Here is a 20,976-nt window from a genome sequence, read left to right on the forward strand (position 1 = left end):
CTATATCTCAGCTCTAATACCCCGCTTTAGCTTTTCATATAAATGGGTTTACAACAAACCATTTGGTAGTACCAAACGTAAGAACAACCTCCTTAAAAACTTTGCGGCGACGTCGGCGTGGGGAAGAAATATTACATGCAAAGTAGTCAAAAACCACCGAGTCCTCCGTAACACAAGCATGCCAATTCTTCTTGAACCTTTTTAGAGATTCAATTTTGTCATAACACAGTCTATGGGTTATAATTCGCACTTTGCAGTCCAAATTTATGCGTCTTATGCGTCTAGGGATTGTATCAACTCCCAATATGCCAATACTTAATTCAAGGCACCGAAGTTTGCGCATTCTGTCTAAAAAAAGGTACCAAGTCAAGTTGAATTCTATAGACGCGACCCCTGAAACGTGAGATAGTGTGCAACCACATTTGTTTGGGCCATTGTGTTAGATATATCAATATGTATATAATATTGTAGGTTGAGGGCTAAATTGACCTTTCAAATTGAAGCAAGACTAACAAAAACTGAAGTGTTTTGTAATTTTGATACATGGAATTAATCAGACCAATCAAAAGTTGTTATTGAACTTTATTATCGTTATCTATTATGTAATGTATTACGTAAAAATGGTTGGTGTAGTATGTTATTTTGAATGTCATGCACGACCATTGATTGACATGGGAAAATAGAGAATGGTTGCAAATACACCAAGAACTAAAGTATGCTTATTGTCTATTTATTAGTTTTTACAGGACAATGCCTGTGTAGAATAAAGGAATTATGTGTTGAAAAACAAGCTGTTCTTAAGAAGTTGATTTCTCCTCTTCAATTTCTCAATTTTGTATAGGGGTTTAATCAACGTTTTTTTTATACCTTATACTGATAAAACACATATAACACGAACTACAAAGATACACCAATTCTAGTTAGATACAATGGAGATCATTCTAGAAAAATATATAATTGCTTAGTAATGCCAAAAGAAGAAGAAGAAAAAATTCTTTCTCTATTTGTGAAATTAAAATCTCAGCAATTTACTTCCTGTCTAGATTTCAACATATGTTCTGGAACAAAGTGCACGGGACGGGTTGGGTTTTGTTGTTTGCTTGTCACATCCTTAGTGACTCAAGAGAATGGAAACAAAACAAAAATGAACTTTTTTGACCAAGAGCTCATTGTTTTGCCCAGGACTTTTGGTACATAGAGAAGAAAATCCACAAAACAATCCTCTTCTAGTCAAGAGAGGTTAGCAATAAAATCAAAAACGAAATGCTTTACTTCAATGTGACACTTGATGAAGAAGCGTACATTATAGGAGCTGCTCTCGGTTTTTTAATTCTTCAGCTCCCCTTAATGAATCGTAAGAGATGTGTACTGTGAACCTACGCCACCTTTGTTGAATTGATCTTATCGTTAATCTTGGTCAATAATTACACAAATTGAATACGACAATGAATTACACAACAGATGCAAACAATAAGCAAAATCAACGTCACATTCATAGAGAGTAATCGATTGTCAGTTATTATCAGCTGTCATATATATATATATATACATCTATTCCACATAAATACCCCTACTCATATCTAGAAGCGAAGCTTTGCACAAGTTTTAAAGATGTTAGAAACAGCTATCCGAAACCAACCCACAGCAGAGTCGTCTTCTCTTAAGTCTAAACCAACTTCAATACCCCCAGCAACTGCCACAGAATCTGTCACAACAAAAGAAACTAACACAAGGAGAATGTCGCAGATTGTAGTTACTCCATCCCAAATTCTCTGTGGTTCTTTGGACAACAACTTGTTGAGCGCTTCAAATGGCACTGGAACCACGACCCCGTTGTATGAAGAGACTGATGGTATTTCGAACAACCTTGAAGCCAAGAATTGCAAATCTGCTGAACTTCCGCCATTCTCATTTCTGAAAAAGCCCATAGAAGATAAAAGAAACTTTAGTGACAAAATAATGCTGAATATTACAACAAGTTTCGGTAAAAAGAACCCTCCAAGACAATCTCAATTTGACAAACTGCACCACAAATTGCCAAAGCACATTGAACTTGATGACTACGACCAACAAATCAGGTTTCCTCAGATGAAAACCAATAATTACGTATATAATCCAATTAACAACAGCAATGAATCGTTTGAGATGGCAACGGCGGCGGCGGCGGTAAAGGAGGAGGAGGAAGCTAAAGTATTAATTAAGGATGTAAAAGACTATGCTGTTGACGAAGGGTACAAACCGGCTTTTTTTGATTTGAATCAGCCGATAAGACGCTATTCAACACCAAATAAAGTTACTTTGAATGATGAAATCAGGTTACTTGAGGAATATACTCGCAACAATTGCATTTATGAAAATAATAAACTTCAATCCTTGACTACACTGAACAGCACTCAGCAGGAGGGTAGTTTGTCATCTATGCAAGGAAATAGCTCTGCTCGGCTCAAGAATCAAGTAAGCTTCCCAAAGTTATATCACAAGGATCTGAAGCAAAAGTTGAACCAAGTGTACCAAATGAAAAAGCCATTGTTGACACCGGCAGTTTTGAGAGCAGAACCTCAGCCAATTCAGGAGCAATGCCAGTATTTACCGCCCCAAGAAGTAATCCACCCACAACCTTGTTGGCCCAAGCTGCAATCTACTCAACCACAAAATGCTAAAGCTTTTACATCAAAATTCACAATATTTACAGTAGAGCAACAAGCTCTTAACATTGGCATTGAGCCAAGTCACCATCATTGGCAACCAAACAACGCAACCAAAGCCTGCATGTCGTGCCTTCGTCCATTTTACAGCTCGCTTGTCACTATGATATATGACGTGCCGAAACGTCATCATTGTCGCTTTTGCGGATTGGTCTTTTGTAAGCTGTGCTTAAATCCTACACAAACTTCAAATACGCCGACAACAGGATCTTCATCAACCGCATCTTTAGTAGCAACCATAAATTCACAACAAACCAGTACCGTCGCAACAATGAAGCCAATAATTGATAAAAATGCCAATTTTATTATCCCAGTGACAACAGCAACTTCTACCAACCTTGCGTCTTTGCCTCGCTTCAAGACATGTCCCAAGTGCACTACTCTTTATCTGGTGCTAGTCGCTGAGATCAGTAATCCAGAAAACGTTACTAATTTACTCGATAGAGTGGAAAGGGATTCAAGCATTGTAAACACTCCATATGTTGTGGTCGAGAATCCCTACATACAAGATGGCAAAATGTTTGGCTGCGATACAACAACGTTTAATTTCAAGCGATTGAGTATATGTAGTCCTAAAAATGGGGGGATTGGAACTGAAAGTAATGATGTTTGTACTGAGAGTGAACGCCGAATAAGTGTTGCTGGTGATATGCCTACTGATTGGACGTGGAGTTCTTTTTAGGAAGTTGAAAGCTGTAGTGTGTTTCTTTGTTGTAGCTTCTTATCTTTGTTTTATTTTTATTTATTAAATTTTATATTTGTTGAAACTTGATACAGGTGCTTCAACGCACATTCTAAGCCCCCCCTCTTACAACCAGGAGTTGGTGGCAACTGTGTCCTTTTTACATTGCTTAAGGTAGAATCGATTCTCGGTAGTGACATAAATGTATTGAACTGTGGCTTACTCACATTTTGTGAGCTCGTGTTAAACTGTACCACTCAGTACTTGCTACCTCATTAAGCTACAATACGACGAAGCATAACCACAGAAACCAACATTCTTTAGCTATCTCTGTGCGGTGTTTGCAACCATTTGACAGTAAAAACACAATGTCGTAAAGTGCCTTGTGACGACAGGACCAAATTTATGTTCTACTTTAGTAAGTTCTTACGTAATAGAGAAAATATTTCAGAAAAGGGAAAAAAAGATCAAAATCAACGCGTGTCATATGCCACAAAAACTACACAATTTCATTTGTTAATAATACACACCTCCTTTGGGAATAAATTAATTAAACAACTGTCAAATTTGTCATAGAACAATCTAAGGCGTTTGAATAAAGCAGAAGCGAAATGTTAATACGTGTGGCACGAAATAAAATTATGGGGCGAGGCGGCTCAAGGGGATCTAGAACCGAGAGTTAATGGTTTTATTTAGACGCGTAGTGGCTAAATGTAATGTAAACGGCTTTAGCCTACACATGGAATGGCTTAGTTGTAATAAACTCTATTTCTAGTTTGATATATGCATAGTTGTCTCTGGTGGATCAACTTAGTGGTTCTACGAGTTCAGCATGTAGAAAGTGAAGAGACTACCTCGGGTTGCTAGTACTTATAGCTCTGATGAGACTCAAATTTATATCCCGCTGAACGCGAGTTGACACACTTTTAAACCGAATTAGTTATTCCCTGTTGTCTAAGTGATACACTTCCTTGTTAGAAGTTGTGTTTTTTATGAACACGCAAAGATTGATCTCACACATGTCTTGCAAGTGGAAATTCACACTCTTTGCTTATGCAATTACATTATCAAATGCACCTCCCTCCTGTCCATGAGTAGATTTGAGGAGATATTATTACCTACTATGTACTGTATATAAACTGAATCTAAAACAAAAAATAAAATTCATTAAAACAAAAAAATTAAATTCTTTTTTTTTTTCGTCTCTGAAATCTGCTAATCCTTTTTCCAATTCATTTTCAAAATCAATCACACGTCTTGGTGTTTTTTTATTCCTTAAGCAATCAAAAGAAAAAGGAGCAGGTTATACCAGTGGAGACATACAAGTCGAATATACAAGAGAAATAAACTAGACTCCATTCATTAGTATTCTACACGCACTTTTCCCACCTTCGACTACGCACTACACAACTATTGTCAGACAAAATTTTTAACTCCAAAACAGCAACAAAGGATATAGACCCAGCCCATCACTACACTATTGATAATCACTCCTTTCTCCCAAAGAGCTCTACCAAGCCATAATGTATCAACAACCAAATCATTCGTACTCGTCAAGCGATTCTTTGCGTAGATTGTCATCCAACAATCCATTTAGACAATACCAACCATCTCCAGCCCCAATTCAACCACAATCGTCTCTGCTGCTGCTTCAAATGCCTCAACATGGTTTGGGATACCAAAATGCAAATAATAGTCATAATAGTATACTAGCTAAACATTATGCTCATAGTCCTCGCAAGGCATCAACCTTGAGTAACCAATCAACATCGTCAGCTCATTTCGATGAATGGGTGGCTAAGAATAGACAGCTTGTTGATGGCAGTGACGATGAAGAACTTTATGGTGACCCTGAAACTGATTCCCAAGTAAGTCCAAACAAGATTCTCAGCTATTATCAAAATAATAACGCCTCCCTTGATAGTAACATTGGTGGTCATGGTAAAAACGCTAGGAGGTATAGTAGAATCAACAGTGGGGGTAGTGCTACTAACCAGGGGCCACAATATGTGGGCAGTTTTAATGAGCATCAAAGTAATGGCTATTCAAGACCAATCAAGCCACAAGCAATAAGATCAGACAGTGATTCAAGCGTCAGTTACTCAAACAGGTATGTACTATTTTACTAACTATTTCCATCTAGCGTTTGTTTGGAATAAAAAGAGGGGTGGAAGTCAACAGGTGTGACTCCAAACAACAAGGCTTCTCTTGGAGTGCTAACACACTAATCTTTTCTTTGTTGCTTTTGCTGAAATTACAACAAGGGATGGTGTACAATGTTATCTCCAAGTAGCCCAGTGTCATCTCCGAGTCATCCAGTTCAGTGTCTTTTGCTACTTTTTTTGCGTGTGAGTCTTTAAATCCATAGCCACAATGCGCGGTTCTATTTTTTATTTTTATTGTCTCAATAGTTTTTTTTGGCACCAGACAAAAACAAGAAAAAGAAAAAGGGGCAAAGCTATCAATCAACCATACATTTTATTATGTACATAGTGCATAGATTTACGCTTGCTATTTCACAGCTAAGCCCACGGTAGCATATCACGAATTAGGTCATATGATGAGATCTTTTCAAGTATAACATCCACATTCCATCTGTCAAAACGCTATAAACTGGCTTGATATTCCTCCCAGCAGAGCAATCTTAATTTGTTTCCACTGGGAATTTTGTGACTTTCCCTGTTTTGTTGTCTTTTTGATAGAGAGAAGTCAAAACAGACAACAGACAACAGAAAAACAGAAGCAAGAAAAACAAATAAAAAAAAAAAGAAAAAGCTAAAAATAACAGAAATACAATCGTTCACCTCGACTCAACCATTTCTTTTATTCCAAACGACAAACAAACGCTAAAGATACTATTATACACAACATATACTAACAAACTTTCTTTCTCCCAGAGCCATGAAGTCTAATAATCCATTCGTTACATCTGCAAATGAACCAGAAGAGCTAGTCCAGCCTCAAATTCAACGCGAACGCGAGCCGCAACTTTCCCCACCTAGACACTCCAATACCCCACCAGCACGTCCCCCAAAACCAGCAGAAGGTGAATTCGCCCCACCATCGTACGAAGAAGCTGCTGGCCCTGAAGCTGCCAAGAGAGAGTATAGAAGAGAAAAAGAGCCAGGCTCGTCGTCACATTCAACAAGGCAACATCGTTCACATTCAGACTCCCACCATCACAGAAGCCACCGTAAATCATCGTCGTCGCGCCACCACAAATCATCTAGTTCAAGGAACAAGTCACCAAGTAAACGTAAGCCAGAAGTAGTACCAGCAAAGAATATGGACACTATTGATAAGTTGGATGTCACTGGGTTTTTCGGCGGTGGCTTCCACCATGATGGACCGTTTGACGCTTGTACACCACATAGAAACAAGAATTCAAAGAAGGCTCCTGTCATGGCTTTCCCCGCTGATGGGCCTAATAACTCCATTGCTGGTGCAGGTAACTTTGATAAAAATCAACAAATGAATCTTGCATTTGGCTATGATGAGGCTAATGATAGCAAACTTGATGGCGAAAAAAGCCACGCTAAAGCCGAAAGCAAAGAGGCCGTACCTTTGATAAAAACCAACAGAGTGTCAAACGACCCCCAAACAAGTATCTACACACCTAAGCAAAATCCATCAGTAATCAATTTCGACTCGACCCAAAAAGCAGAGCCAGTTCATGGTTCAACAACCGCTGGTTTAGGGTCAACTACTTTCCTCGATGGAGCTCCAGCTCCAAGAGGTGCTGACGATTTTTTAGCACCACCAAGTGGAGGGTTGGGTAGGAAAAAGTCGTTGGTGCAACGATTCAAAGGTAACGGGTCTTCCAACACATCGAGAAGAAACTCCAACGATGACAGAAATAGCGGTGAAAATGTCAGAAGAGGCTCGTTGAATGCGTTGGACATAGATACCGGAGATGACGACGATTTGAAACCGTCAAGAGGTAACTCGTTAATCAGAAGAGTCAAGAGTTTGAAGGTAAAGAGGTAGAGAAGTTGCCAAGCACACTACCATTGGATTTTGCCCTTCCCCCGCAAGTTATAGATAATCCAGCTTAGTGTACGTTACTTTATTTATGACATTTTGCTAAAGCGTTTGTTTTATGTTTTTTTTTATTTTGTTGAAGATACCAATTTTATATGTATGAGTTTTATATTGTATAGGTTTTAGTTATATTAATAAAGAAGAGAGTCAAAAAGCTTACACAGAGAGACCTTTGAAATAATTTTTCACCACCAAAAGGTAGGAGGAAAAAAAAAATTGCACCATACATCACACACACCACACCACACCACACTACACCTGAAGCTCATTAAAGACATGCTCCATAGAAGTCTAACGACAAAGAGGATCCCAGTGGGACTACAGTTTACTAGGTCGATATCTGGTTCATTTTCGCTCCCAGTCAACAAGACCCTAGAGGTTCTAAAAGCCACCAATGCCAATTTCGAGGGCCTCTTTTCTCATTCAGCCTTGGATCAATTATGGTTTAAACAGGGTAATCAATTAATTCAGAATTTGAATCAACATATGATTCAAGCGTCAAACTTGGAGGACAAGTCATACACTTTACCCGAACTTGTTGCTGCCACCATCAATAAGCCGGAATTATACCATATACATAAAAATGCATCGAAGTTGCACAATCTTCACCAATTTTTTGAAAATTTACGACCTTTGCAACAGCAAGTTCCCTTTGAGACTGTCAGACCTAATGCTCTGAGCTTGTTGGAGACTCCCAATGGCGACTCCTTTGACAATGTGCCCACAGATGAAGTTTTACTCGATTGGATTAACCACTCTTTTGGATCAGTGGTTGAGTTTCGTACATTGTTGATAAACACGGCGAAAGCAATCAAGGGAGATGGGTCGGTGTGGCTAGTTGCTGAGCTGACTATTGGACAGAATTATTTGAATAGAGGTCCAGGCAGTGGAGCCATCTCTGGATTCACTTCAACACCAACATTTCACAATTTAGCCATTGTTGTGACATATAATGGTGGCACTGTTGATGATTCAGAAAGATCTGGTCAAATTAGACGTATAAAGAGTATGTTGCAAGGTGAGGGCGAGGGTAATCCCGCTGAAGATGATGTCGAAGAGAGTGACGTTAAAGAAGAGAAAGTAAATGAAGAATTTGAACCAAATGCGTTGAAATTGGGTACTGCTGAACAAGCAGAATTGGAAACATCGTATTTGAATAAAAAATTAATCCCGGCATTGTCAATTGACGCATCACCAAGAAACTATTTGTTAGATTATGGTGTGTTTGGTAAACAAAAATATTTGGAAAATTGTTGGGAATGTATTGACTGGGATGTGGTGTTGAGAAGATTACCCAATAGGTCGAAACAAGCAATCACCGTGTAAATAGATTTCAATACAGGCCATAGAAGAAGAACTCTACAAGTCAATCAAGCATATACAATGTGACTTTATTTATTTACTCTTTATAACCTTTGTGACAATTTCCTCAACCTCATCCCAGTCATCAGTAGGTACTCTAGTCATTTCAATACCACCGAAATACTGTTGAATTGCTTGCAATACCTTCAAGTCACGTTCACTAGCTACAAATGAAACGGACACTCCAACTCTCCCAAATCTACCCGTTCTTCCAATTCTATGCAAATAAGTTGAAGGGTCAGCTCTTCTTTCTGGCCCTGTTACCGGTAAATCATAATTAACCACCATGGAAACGGACGCGATATCAATACCTCTGGCAAGAACGTTTGTTGTAATCAATACCTTTGATCTACCTTCTCTAAAATCATCAATTAAACGATCACGTTCACTTGCTTCTAAACTACCGTGCAACAATGACACCTTATGCCCTTCTTGTTTCATCTTGTGCCATAATCTTTCGGAAGTGTCCTTCTTTTCAACGAATATAATTGATGATCCAATCGTTAACAATCCATACAATTCGCACAATACTTCAAACTTATGATCCTCTGAACGACAATCCATGTACAATTGTTTGATACCAGCAACATTCAACTCTTCTTGTTTCAATTGCAACGAATTTGCATTGGGGACAAATCTTTCAGCATACCTTCTAACCTCATCGGGGAATGTAGCACTAAACAACACCAATTGCGTGGTTTTAGGTAACCTCTTTTTAAGTCTAAGACATTGGTCACCCAAGTTTTGCGCATCCAACATATTATCAGCTTCATCAAGGACAAAGACCTTTAGATTACTAATATTGATCAATCGTCTATTAACCAAATCATTAACCAAACCTGGCGTTCCAACAATGATTTGAGCATGCACTGCCTGTCCTCTAGGAACCAGCTCGGGGACCACCAATTGCGTAGTTATTGAGGAGAATTTGCCCATGGTGGTGATAACTTCCATCGTTTGTCTTGCCAATTCTCTTGTAGGTGCCAAGCATATAGCTTGCGGTTCTTTGATGCTTTCATCGACTCGTGACAACATTGTTAATGAAAATGCTGCTGTTTTCCCAGTACCTGATTGCGATTGTCCAATCATATTCTTGGGAGGGTTAGAAATCAATAATGGTAGAGCCTTTTCTTGAATTTTGGATGGCTTGTTGAATTTCATGGCGTACAAACCTTTGAGTAATTCAGGTTTGAGTCCTAGTTCATCAAACGATTTTACTGAATATAAAGGTGAATTTGGATCGGCTTGCAAATCGGCCAATTTCACCTGCACTTCATATTGACTGGACACTAAATTCGACTCAGGTTCGGATGTATCCTTCTTGTTCTCATCGGGTTTGGGGTCAGCTGAACTAGCAAGTGCCGAATCACTCGATGGCTCGGTTTCCACTGGCGACTTATCTTTAGTCGATGGTGGTGCCTTCTCCGACTTTGATTCTTCCTTTTTATTTTCCAGTTTGTTTAAAGAAAGACTAGAGAGTAATTCTGATGCATCGGCATCAACTCTCTTTGTATCTGTAGGCATGATTGGCGATTGTATGTGTACCGACGACAAACGGTGAGATGTCTCAACACCAATTTTTTTTTTCCACTAAATTTCATCGCATTTGCTAATTCAGAGCTTCCATGCAAATAACCTCCCGACCCCATACACTGATCTACACTAGATTACTTTTACTAAGTTTGTGTTGATTAAAACCCCTATTGACTATAAATTACAAAGTTTTAAAAAAATTTTAAATGCATCAAACCGGACAAACAGATCAATACATTGTGTTGTTCTTGGGAAAAAAAAGGTTGCGTAGTATACGTATTTACCCTTTATCTCAATGGCATGAATCTTGATGAAGCGTTACCTGCTCTACCGTGTCTAACTGGAGTGTAAGAAATTGAGAATTCACCCAAGTAGTGACCAACCATTTCTGGTTTGATTTCAACAGTGTTGAAAACTTTACCATTGTAAACACCAACAACGGAACCAATCATTTCTGGAACAACAATCATATTTCTCAAGTGAGTCTTGACGATGGCTGGTCTTTCGTTTGGTTCAGCAGCAGCTCTGGCAGCTCTCAATTTCTTGATGAGACCCATTGGCTTTGAGTCCAAACCTCTGGAGAATCTTCTTCTTACTCTGGCACCACATAATTTGGTGAATTCTTCGGTTGGCATTTCAACCAAGTCTTTTAAATCAACACCCTTGAAGGAGAATTGCTTGAATGTTCTCTTCTTTTTTTCAGCTAAAAGAGGAATAGTTAGTAATTGTGTTGTGGATAAGGTAGAAAATGATATAGCTCTGGAGGAAGAGAATAACATCACAGGGTATAGGCTAAGCTCCAGCTATGTGACAGTACTGTTCTTTGATCATTCAAATGGATGAGTGGTAAAATTGTGTTTAATCAATATGTTCTCCCTTCTTTATATAAACTTCGTCGATATTCTTCTCTTGTCCTCTCCTGGTCTCTGCTATCCATTTTTGATTTCCTCCTAATAATATCATAATATGATTTCTAAAACATACTAGCGTCAACCATGTTCTATGCTGTCGTTGTTGGTATATTATTCGAAAGAGGTTTTTGAAATTTTGAAAATTAAAAATCTTTTTCTCTCACTCTCTCTCTCTCCTCTACACACTGTGTGAATATTGATTACATAGTTAAGGAAGAGAAAAAAAAAATGTTTTGTGCTACCAATCAATGGTACTAAGTACTGCACATAGATCAAGCATTTTATATTGATTTCAAGCCCTATACTCCTGCACGTGCTCTATTAACTCTTTTCCCACACTAGAATTTCCTTGCCCTAACCACAGAGGAAAAAAAAATGAAAAATATCACCAAAAGATATCCCAAACGCATCTTCTTAGAAAGATCTCTTTTCAACAAACCAAAGGATAGTCTGCATAACCTATTTGCTTAAAAGTGATTATTCTACTCATCATACATAAAAAATGAAATACTTAGCTGCTTACTTATTGTTGGTCCAAGGTGGTAACGCCTCCCCATCTGCCTCAGACATTTCATCTTTATTGGAATCTGTTGGTGTTGAAATTGAAGAATCAAGATTATCTACCTTGTTGAAAGATTTGGAAGGTAAAGACATCAACGAGTTGATTGCTGAAGGTAACACCAAGTTGGCTTCAGTTCCATCTGGTGGTGCTGCTGTTGCTTCAGGTTCAGGTGCCTCCGCTGCTGCCGGTGGTGCTGCTGATGAAGAAGCCAAGGAAGAAGCTAAGGAAGAAGCCAAGGAAGAATCTGATGATGACATGGGTTTCGGTTTATTCGATTAAGGAGAGTGTGTAATGTGTAAATGCTTAGTATAAGATGTGCATGAAAAATTTCACTAATGGATAATAGAACTAAAATAATTGTAGCTGAATGGCGTAGACCGTCTAAAATGAGCCTTTTGGAGCTACGAGCTGCGTAGATCCTCTAGACTAGACTTGTATGCAATCTTTTCCACAAGTATCCTAAACCTGTCAAATTCTTCTTGCAAGTTGTCAAAACAGGGGCTCTCATCTTTATTGGCTGTCGAGTCTGTAAGTTGCTTCTCTGCACTAAACGTTTCATTCATCTTGGTATTCAACCCTCGGAGATATTCCAATTTATCAAAATTATACTGTAGTGTATCACTCAACGTGGTTAACTTACTCCTCAACCTGGTGTACTTTGCTAGCAATTCAGCCACGAGTTCACCATCTGTCACCTTCAACAGGCTGGACTTTGGCGACAGACTACTTAACTCTATTTTTCTTGTGCTACGCTCAGACTGTACCTGTTCATTTTGGCGGCAGTTATTTTGGTGCAGCAATGCTATATTGACCCGTTCACTGCAATCTGTATTAGGTTTCATCTCCAGGTAATGTAAATTACCCCCATTGTCTAATAAGTAAAGGTATTTTGGCTCTGGTAAGTTTCTGATCATTTCGCCTAGTCTTTGAAGTTTTATTCTCCATTCATCTGTTGATGAGGTGTTGAAACCAGATACATCAAAATCTTGCAACTGATTATGAATCTTGAAGATTTGCTGATCAACTTTGAGTAGATTTTGTATTTCCATTCCTGCGACCCTCTCAATTACCTGGTTGTTCCGCTGAGGTGAAAATATCTCATCATACCTAGTATTCAATGACGCATTGACTTTGTTGAGGATGTCTTGTAATTGAGATTGACTTATTCCACTTTCCTGATTTGATAGTACCTCGGAAACAGATTCATCTATGACTAATGGTTTCCGTAGAAGGCTCAACTGACTATCAATAAACGTCCTAGTGTATCGGTGCGAATGTTCTGGCGACATGAAGGATGATGTAACTATCAATCTACCATCACCTTCTATTCAATTGTTTGAACAATTGTTTGCTTTCTTTGTTTTTCTTGTTCCATTTTTGTGTTTCGCAAACAACGCGCATGAATAGAATTGTAATTTGCGTCATGCTTCAAGTTACAACCTTAGCTCTGAATTCAAAGAATCCAGATGGTTATTGCGCATGTTGCATAATTAGTCGATTCAGACCCCCATGTAGTTCAATATGGGGTTTGGTCCGGCATCAAATATGACAGAAAACATAGCCGCCTTGCGGCCAATACACACTGGACTACAAGGATTAGTTATCAGGCGATTTGATAACTTTACAATTGGCATTTGACAATGTGATGATTCCAAAACTAGAATTAAAGCTGGTGTCAGAGTTGCCTAATTACGTTGTAAGTAACTAGTTTAAAATATATTGAATGATTCAGGGTAGGGTTCCCATTTGTTGCAACTTAGCAGCAGTGTTGTACTTTTCTTATATCCTTGCATCACCTTGCAAGGACCATATTACGATGCAGCGGCAGCTAATACTATTTCCCACGTCACCAACCCCAGATTCCACTCGTGTGAACAAAAAAAAATCGAAATTAAGTTAAACTTTGATCCTCTCGGAAAAACTAAATTCGCTTAAATAACTTAAACTCAGTATAATCCACATTATACAAAGGTACCTAAAATGTGTGTAAAATTTATGAAAATGGTGAGACAACAGAGTCCGGGCATTAACTGGTTTTCATTCCTGCTTTTCTTCTATGTCATATCCATTCATCCGCCTTAGATGATTGCAAAAAGTGAAGAGTACAACATATTCTACATGGGTAGCTTCTTTAAAGTAATGAAGTTATATCCGGCAATAAAGATTGGGAATATGACTCCATAGGGAATATTTGGGGGTGGTGTCGGACATTTATTTCCGAGGCACGTATAGATTAATGCACGTCGGTTAAACCTGCATGAATGTGTGACCTTTAAAGTCAGTCCGCTTATTAGTTTTTTTTTATCGAACCTCAAAGAATAAACTAGAAGAGCACAGGATCATAAGCTAGCTCTATTGTAAGACATGTATAGAACATTTACGTAAAAGAAAAAGAAAAAAGAAAAACAGAAAGAAGAAAGAGAAAAGGCTGAAATCAGTGGTTTCGGTAATCTTACGTTGTCATACGTTTGCTGAAACTTCACGGTTTCAAGTTTTCACGCAAATAACGGAGCAAAAGACCCTTTTCTGATGTAAGGTAAAGCAAAATAAAAGCAGAAAAAAAAGTTAGAAAGAATAGAGATGAGTCTCGACAGGCGACAGCAAAAGGTGTTACGTCGTATAAAGACAGAAGTACGAGATATTTCTCACAAAGTCAAAGTGACAGGCGTATCCATCCTTAACTATGTTTACTCGAAAACTGAAAGACAAAAACAAAACTTTAGAATGCACAGGACTCGCCTGTAACTATTATCCTCCTTGATCTTCTGGAAGATTCTTGAAAGGTGTCGCATTTTACCTTATCCAAAAGTTACCTCTGATTTAAACTTTTGTCACAAAATCGCAATTGCTAAATCCGTTAGGAAGATCGGCATTTAATGCCCTCAAGAAAATTAAAAAAAAATAATACCAAGTACATAAAATAATAATAATAATAATAATAGTAATAAAATAAGTATATAATAATAATAATTAATTGGTTTTGTGGTCAGAGTAAAAAAAGGACTAAAATAGAAAAAGAAATATATTTTTGGTTTTATCTCAAACCAAAGACAAGTGTCATCTTTTTTGAACGGTTAGAAGTATCTACTGTTAGGAAACTTCTTTGCAGAAATAGGGGCTGCAAAAATGTGGTTTCACTAATAAGGCGTCTTCTTCAAAGTCAAAGCGCTTATGTCCCAATCCAGTAAACAGGCATTTCTTAACAACACACAAAAAAGGGTCATAATCGATACCACTTAGCAAAAAGAAATTAGTAAGGAGAAAACAAGAAAAGAAAAGAAATGATAGGCTCAACTTATATTTACTATTGTCTCATGCATAGAAGGTCGTGGAATATCAGACACTTTCATCTCATATTTTGTTAAGTGTACACCTTAGACAGTGGACTTTCACATGGGTGTTGTGTTTGGCGGATAACCCAAACCCTTCCACGGGAATCGGATTAGATACCAGAAATTTAATTTTCTGGCCGCTGGAGTTCCGAAGTACACTAGCCACAAATATATGGGTGGCAACACCAGAGAAATGGGACTTAGATTACTGTCCTATTGGAACCTGGTTTTCCTTATGTATTAGCAGTATCATGATGAAATTTTATTTCCGGAAGCAAGGTTCTTCACGCTTTTATGAAAAATGGATGGAAGGAAAGAAAGCATGTAAACTATTAAGTCATTTGCAAAAAACAAACCATTGGTTACACAAACGATATAAATATTATTTTTATTTTTTATTTTTTAGTCTAAATTTTATTTTTGTTTTTATTTTTATTTTTACTTTATTCCATTGGTAATAGCATACGAGCTTGTGACAGACACCACGAACATCAGCGCAAACTCTCCAATTTTCGAAAGAGTATGCGCTAAGAATTATAATCATTCGCACATAACTTAGTGTTTATTCAAGTTTTGTGTTCGCAAATTACAACAGTCGTATACAAGCACACTTTGAAAGCCCGCTCTACCCTTTTGCATCCAACCTATTGTTTACTCTTTTCACATAGATTTTCTTGCATATTAGAAAAGTAAAACATTTATTACAATTCAATTTTAAGAGCTTTTGCATAATGCATGATTCTGGCGTATGTAAGTGTGGGTATTTATACCCAACGAAATCATCAAATAATTTTTCACCAAAATCACTCACATCACTAATTTTCATGCTAACCCTATCAGATGGATGAGTTTTATATTTCACCAGGCAAATAACTAATTACTCCCAAACCATCTCATTTGACCACAGATCATTTATCATTCCCTAGTAAGCATAGTGTGTGTCAAGAAATCTGGTATAAAAAAAAACCACGACAACTCCAACCTCGAAATCAACTCAAAAACAAAAACAATCGATCAATTTTATCAACATTTAGCAAAGTTATAAAATCAAAGACAAAAAATAAGGGTAAAAGAAGAAAAAAGAAAAGAACATAGAAGATAAAGCGAAGGGTGATCCTTATTATGAATCAAGACGAATCTAACCTTTCTCAACTGTCACAGTCATTTGTTTCAAAACAACAAAACAAGCGAAGTAATTTTCAGTTTACATACGATTCCGAAAACTATTTGTTATCACTAATACACAAATACAAGGAAGATATATTCACAAGAGGGAACCGAATCAAAACTTGGGAATCCGTTTTATCTGAATTCAATGATGAGTACAACGCCAAAATTATACAAAGTCGTACGATAAACCATCGTTTCCAAACATTGAGAAAGAATTTGGAGAACAAACTTGTTCATGAACATCAGCCAATACAACAGATGAATCTTAATGAAAATGAAAAGTTATTGATTGATATCATGGATTACATGTACAAGAATAATTACACTTCAACGAATCCTTTTTCGTTGGGCACAGGTGACGTGGCGAGTTTTCTAGCGACACGGTCATCAACTGATTCACGTGGTCTGGATCATTCTGATAGAGCAGCTACTGCTGCTCCTGCAACCGCTGCAACCGCTGCTGCTGGTTATAAACCTAGGAGCAAGGGTGGTTATACAACAGGCACTTCAAATAGCTCTCTTCCATCATCAATGTTAACGGGATCGCATCAAGAGAACCGTGATTCAAGTGACTACTCCAGTGCTGAGCTATTATCAAACCATGCTCAATCTGTTGAAAATCATAGTATGCTAGGAGAAGGCCCGCTATCGTACAACAATAGAGCAAGTCAAATAAGGAACCCTTACGTCTTGCTGCATGAAGTTGCAGCTGCCCAACAATTACAGCAAAACTTGTACCAACAGCAGCCGTTGTTTCCCCAAGAACAACCGCTGGAGACCCACCAGTTAAACGTGGCATCTGAAGCTATTCAACCGGGACATTCACTGGGGATGTTTGATGGCCTACAACAACAAAATCCTCGTCAAAATCTTCAGCAGCAACAACAAGGTCTACAGCCAGGCACAATCGGACCTCACTCCAACTTCTCACAACATGCATTGTTTTCCCCAACAGTTGAAGAGCCCTCAAGCGCATTCAAAACTCCGTACTTGAAGTCGACGAGCTCGAGTAACCCTTCCTCGGCCATTTCACCTCAACAAACAACTAATCTGGCACGTACAAGGGCTAGGCATATGTCCATTACAACTCCACAATTTGAGCATGCGACCTACGAGCCAAATCAGTACTCGTCACAGCCGAATTTTCAACCACCAGCACGTCTAGATAACAAGCTGCTATCTGAGCCATACCTGACGAGTGAAGAATCGTCGCAATTACAACAACAACAACAACAACAACAACAACAACAACAACAACAACAACAACAACAACAACAACAACAACAACAACAACAACAACAACAACAACAACAACAGCCACAACAGCCACAACTGCAACAACAATCACAAAGCTTGACACAACCTCAACAAATTCGAGCACTTATACAACAACTGGTTCAAGCACAGAATGCAACACAAGCAGTACTCAAACAGATTTTAGCACTGCAGTCTCAGTATAAGTCAGATATATCATCGATGAAAGAGGAGATCAAGAATCTACGAGCAGAAACGGCAGATAAAATGGATCAAATATTGAATCATTTGAATAGCAATTTACAACTGGGTGAAGCTGCATCAACAGCAACAGGTCTGTCCATTAAACAACACCACATACACCACCACAAACACCGCTCTTTGCCTTCCAATCAGCCGAAGGAGCCACAACAACAACTAAGTCACGAGCAAGAGAATGTCATGTCCAGTTCAAGCGATGAAGATATGCTGCTGTTTGAGAGACCTCAACTGTCCCACTCCGGATGAATAAAGCTGCTAGGCAGAAAAGAAAAAAAGAAAAGACTTTATACACATTAACAATCCGTCAAGCATATCATACAACAACACGGTTGTTGTAGCAGTTCCCTCCTACCCGCATATTTTCGTCCGGAATATTTATAAACATTTATGTGTACACCTTTATTATTATTTTGCCTCGAGGTTTTTAATACTTTGTGCATTGTACATCTTTTTGTTTGTAAATAGAGCGTGTAATAATAATAATAATAAACACAACACAATAAAACAATAATGTATGTATGTATGCAGTGCAAAGTGTAAGATTTTACGCGCGACATACACACATACACATATGCTGCGGACCAAAAACCGAACCAAAAACCACGGTTTGGAGTTTAGAAACACAGCAACTAAAAATTGTGATATTATTGAGGCAGGTGCTTACAGAGAGTAAATCAGTACCTGATTTAGTGAGGTACGTTTGTTTTTTATTTAGTTCAGGTTTTGGTCCGACGACGCCCTGATTGTAACCGTTGCAGCAAGGAGGCTGCATGGAGACCCCTTTAATTGATAAGGAAAAAGAAAAGAAAAGTGGCCCGTACTACCTTATCCTGCAGGCCTAATTTTGTTGTAAAAGAGCATTTACCAGTACCTCTACGAGAGATAAAACATTAATTGTAAAACTGGAAGTGGATAGAGACCATTTATCATGACAGTAAACTAAAGTTGCTGGAAGTTGGATTCTTATTTAGAGAAAGCTTCGCCGTCTATAGCCATACCTCTATTTTTCATGAAGCAGTTCAAGTGATTGCAAAAATAAAGGAGCACTAGCAGGAAAAGAAAAAGCTTCCCATGTACCTACCTTAATACTCAACTATATGAGATGGTAAATCAACAGAGAAGCTTCAATAGAGGAACGTTCCAGGTCTTTGAAACCCGAAAGAAGAAATAAGAACCTTAAAAAACAAAAACAAATTAGTTCACTTGGAAAAAAAAATCTCCCGGGGGCGAGTCGAACGCCCGATCCCAAGATTACAAAATCTGGAAATATTTACAGTCTTGTGCTTTAAACCAACTAAGCTACCAGGAGAATATATTGGAAAACTTGGCTTAGAATTAACAACACAATTTATGCTATTACCCTGTTCGTCAATTTTAGCGAAAGTTTTAACTCTATATGGAAATTGTATTTGTTTTTTTTTTGCACCCAAAGCATTTTTTGAATAGTCTATGCTTACAATTTCAAACTCTCTATCCAAAAGAGACAATACTGTTATAAACTACAGCCCCGTGATGGTAAAACTAGAGTAAACCCCACATTTGTCACGAATGTGGTTGTCTAAACACATGGATTGGAACTCACCTTCTGCTGAAGCTGCAGTCAGTCTCATAGTTAGTAAGCAAAACACAAATCTCAATATATGGGAGTGGTTTCCTTAATATGGCCTGTGTTTATTTAAAACCCAAAGAGGCTGTTTCTTTGTGCCACTTGACTTGACCATTCCAATAAAATCACTTGGTGATACAACCAAATTTTTTGCATCAATCTTTTGCGAAAAGTCTAAATAGCAAATGTTCCTAATGTTAGATGGAAATCTCAAAAGAAACATATCGCAGTATAACTACCAGACCAAGTCTCGTTTTCTTAGGTTAGGGTATTTGGTTGTGACATGAGCATCGGTACAAAGGTAACGTTATTTAGCCTGTGAAACAAAAATGCATATAAACACAGAGCTACATATTATGCTACAGGATATAACCATCCATCTTTGTATACAAATGGGAAACAGGGGCTACGAAAGTGCTTTAGTCAGTTGACTCAAACCATAGTTCTTTGCTGTGAAAACCGTTGATTCCTTTAATTTTGCTTTTCGTTTTTTTAACCGACATTCAACCGAGGAATATAATGAAGGTAGCGCACAAAAAGTTAAGCGGATAAATAGCATATGCGGAAATTTCACTCTTTTAAGGGAGGGATTTTGTTTTTCATAAGATAGTGAAACTTAAATTTCCCTTCCTGTATGGTTTTCCAAGAGCTGTAATAGAAAAATCGTATGATCTAACAACATTATCAAATGACATATGGTTATTATCCCTTAAGTCCATTGATTAGAGCCTAACGACCCGTCGGCAACCATTATTCTAACCTCTTCTGTTTTGCATATTTTTATATATATTTCAGACAGACAAAAAAAAAATCAGACAGACAGACATGCGGACACCCATTTGCCCCACATTTTGATTTTTATCTCGCTCTCTCTTCGAATAAAATTTCCATATACATTCCAATTTCTCTCTGATTTTGCCGCTGAACAAACACCCCAAAACCCAAGGTTTTCGGTGATGATAGATTAACCGATTGTAGATTTACAATCGGTTAATATTTTCGGAGCTGGTTCGAGGTCCATACTTTAAAGAAGTTGCACACATAGTGCCAGACTTTTCGTTCTTTTGTTGATTGGCAACCCTCGTTTCTTCACCTGTCTTCCCCACCCTTAGAACAAAACAAAGAGCTCTTTTTTTTTACGAAATTGATGATATCCGTGGAATATAAGCTTAAACGCCTGATTTTTGAAAAATGCAAGTCTATTTAAACAAAAATGGATCGTGTATATGGGAGTTGTGTATGTTTCTCGGATTTTAATAATAAGATGCTTCTACAGGGGTATACGCTTTGTACTTTCTGTCTGTTCAATTTTTATTATCACCGTTTTGTCTCTCAATTTTTATTTTTTAATTAAAAAAACAATAGGCTAACATCATTTTCTTCTGTTGTATATAAATATCATGCCAAAATTCTCTCCCCTTTAGTTTTCTTTAATTTAAATTTTATTCCCTTCTTTTCTTCTTTTAACATCATAATTTGAGGTTTTCCAATAAAAGACCTATTTGATTCCAACTTACATATATATATATATCTTCTACAAAGTAAACTTTAGTTACA

At 37.8% G+C, this 20,976-nt stretch overlaps 8 protein-coding genes across 8 annotated transcripts; 5 read left to right on the forward strand and 3 right to left on the reverse strand. All coding sequences in view use genetic code 12, as the record gives it.

The window, feature by feature from the left end:
• Window positions 1–1,611: 1,611 nt before the first annotated feature.
• Window positions 1,612–3,387, forward strand: CANMA_002384 (uncharacterized protein; the record flags this gene model as incomplete). The annotated part of the gene is made up of 1 exon (XM_051814446.1): window positions 1,612–3,387. One exon carries the CDS (start codon window positions 1,612–1,614, stop codon window positions 3,385–3,387), a length of 1,776 nt encoding a protein of 591 aa, XP_051672016.1.
• Window positions 3,388–4,910: 1,523 nt separating this feature from the next.
• Window positions 4,911–7,374, forward strand: CANMA_002385 (uncharacterized protein; the record flags this gene model as incomplete). Its single annotated transcript, XM_051814447.1, has 2 exons — window positions 4,911–5,497; window positions 6,285–7,374. 2 exons carry the CDS (start codon window positions 4,911–4,913, stop codon window positions 7,372–7,374), a joined length of 1,677 nt encoding a protein of 558 aa, XP_051672017.1.
• A 330-nt stretch (window positions 7,375–7,704) lies between these two features.
• CANMA_002386 (mitochondrial 37S ribosomal protein mS43) lies at window positions 7,705–8,754 on the forward strand (the record flags this gene model as incomplete). Its single annotated transcript, XM_051814448.1, has 1 exon — window positions 7,705–8,754. The coding sequence occupies one exon, from the start codon at window positions 7,705–7,707 to the stop codon at window positions 8,752–8,754; it is 1,050 nt and encodes a 349-aa protein (XP_051672018.1).
• A 69-nt stretch (window positions 8,755–8,823) lies between these two features.
• DBP5 (ATP-dependent RNA helicase) lies at window positions 8,824–10,314 on the reverse strand (the record flags this gene model as incomplete). Its single annotated transcript, XM_051814450.1, has 1 exon — window positions 8,824–10,314. One exon carries the CDS (start codon window positions 10,312–10,314, stop codon window positions 8,824–8,826), a length of 1,491 nt encoding a protein of 496 aa, XP_051672019.1.
• Window positions 10,315–10,610: 296 nt separating this feature from the next.
• Window positions 10,611–11,320, reverse strand: RPS15 (40S ribosomal protein uS19; the record flags this gene model as incomplete). Its single annotated transcript, XM_051814451.1, has 2 exons — window positions 10,611–11,026; window positions 11,308–11,320. 2 exons carry the CDS (start codon window positions 11,318–11,320, stop codon window positions 10,611–10,613), a joined length of 429 nt encoding a protein of 142 aa, XP_051672020.1.
• A 416-nt stretch (window positions 11,321–11,736) lies between these two features.
• Window positions 11,737–12,075, forward strand: RPP2B (ribosomal protein P2; the record flags this gene model as incomplete). Its single annotated transcript, XM_051814452.1, has 1 exon — window positions 11,737–12,075. One exon carries the CDS (start codon window positions 11,737–11,739, stop codon window positions 12,073–12,075), a length of 339 nt encoding a protein of 112 aa, XP_051672021.1.
• Window positions 12,076–12,197: 122 nt separating this feature from the next.
• Window positions 12,198–13,085, reverse strand: CANMA_002390 (uncharacterized protein; the record flags this gene model as incomplete). Its single annotated transcript, XM_051814453.1, has 1 exon — window positions 12,198–13,085. The coding sequence occupies one exon, from the start codon at window positions 13,083–13,085 to the stop codon at window positions 12,198–12,200; it is 888 nt and encodes a 295-aa protein (XP_051672022.1).
• A 3,165-nt stretch (window positions 13,086–16,250) lies between these two features.
• Window positions 16,251–18,059, forward strand: CANMA_002391 (uncharacterized protein; the record flags this gene model as incomplete). The annotated part of the gene is made up of 1 exon (XM_051814454.1): window positions 16,251–18,059. One exon carries the CDS (start codon window positions 16,251–16,253, stop codon window positions 18,057–18,059), a length of 1,809 nt encoding a protein of 602 aa, XP_051672023.1.
• Between the last annotated feature and the right edge of the window lie 2,917 nt (window positions 18,060–20,976).

This window comes from Candida margitis, assembly GCF_024628925.1.
Source record: "Candida margitis strain CBS 14175 chromosome Unknown scaffold38, whole genome shotgun sequence".
Lineage (NCBI taxonomy): Eukaryota > Fungi > Ascomycota > Pichiomycetes > Serinales > Debaryomycetaceae > Lodderomyces > Lodderomyces margitis.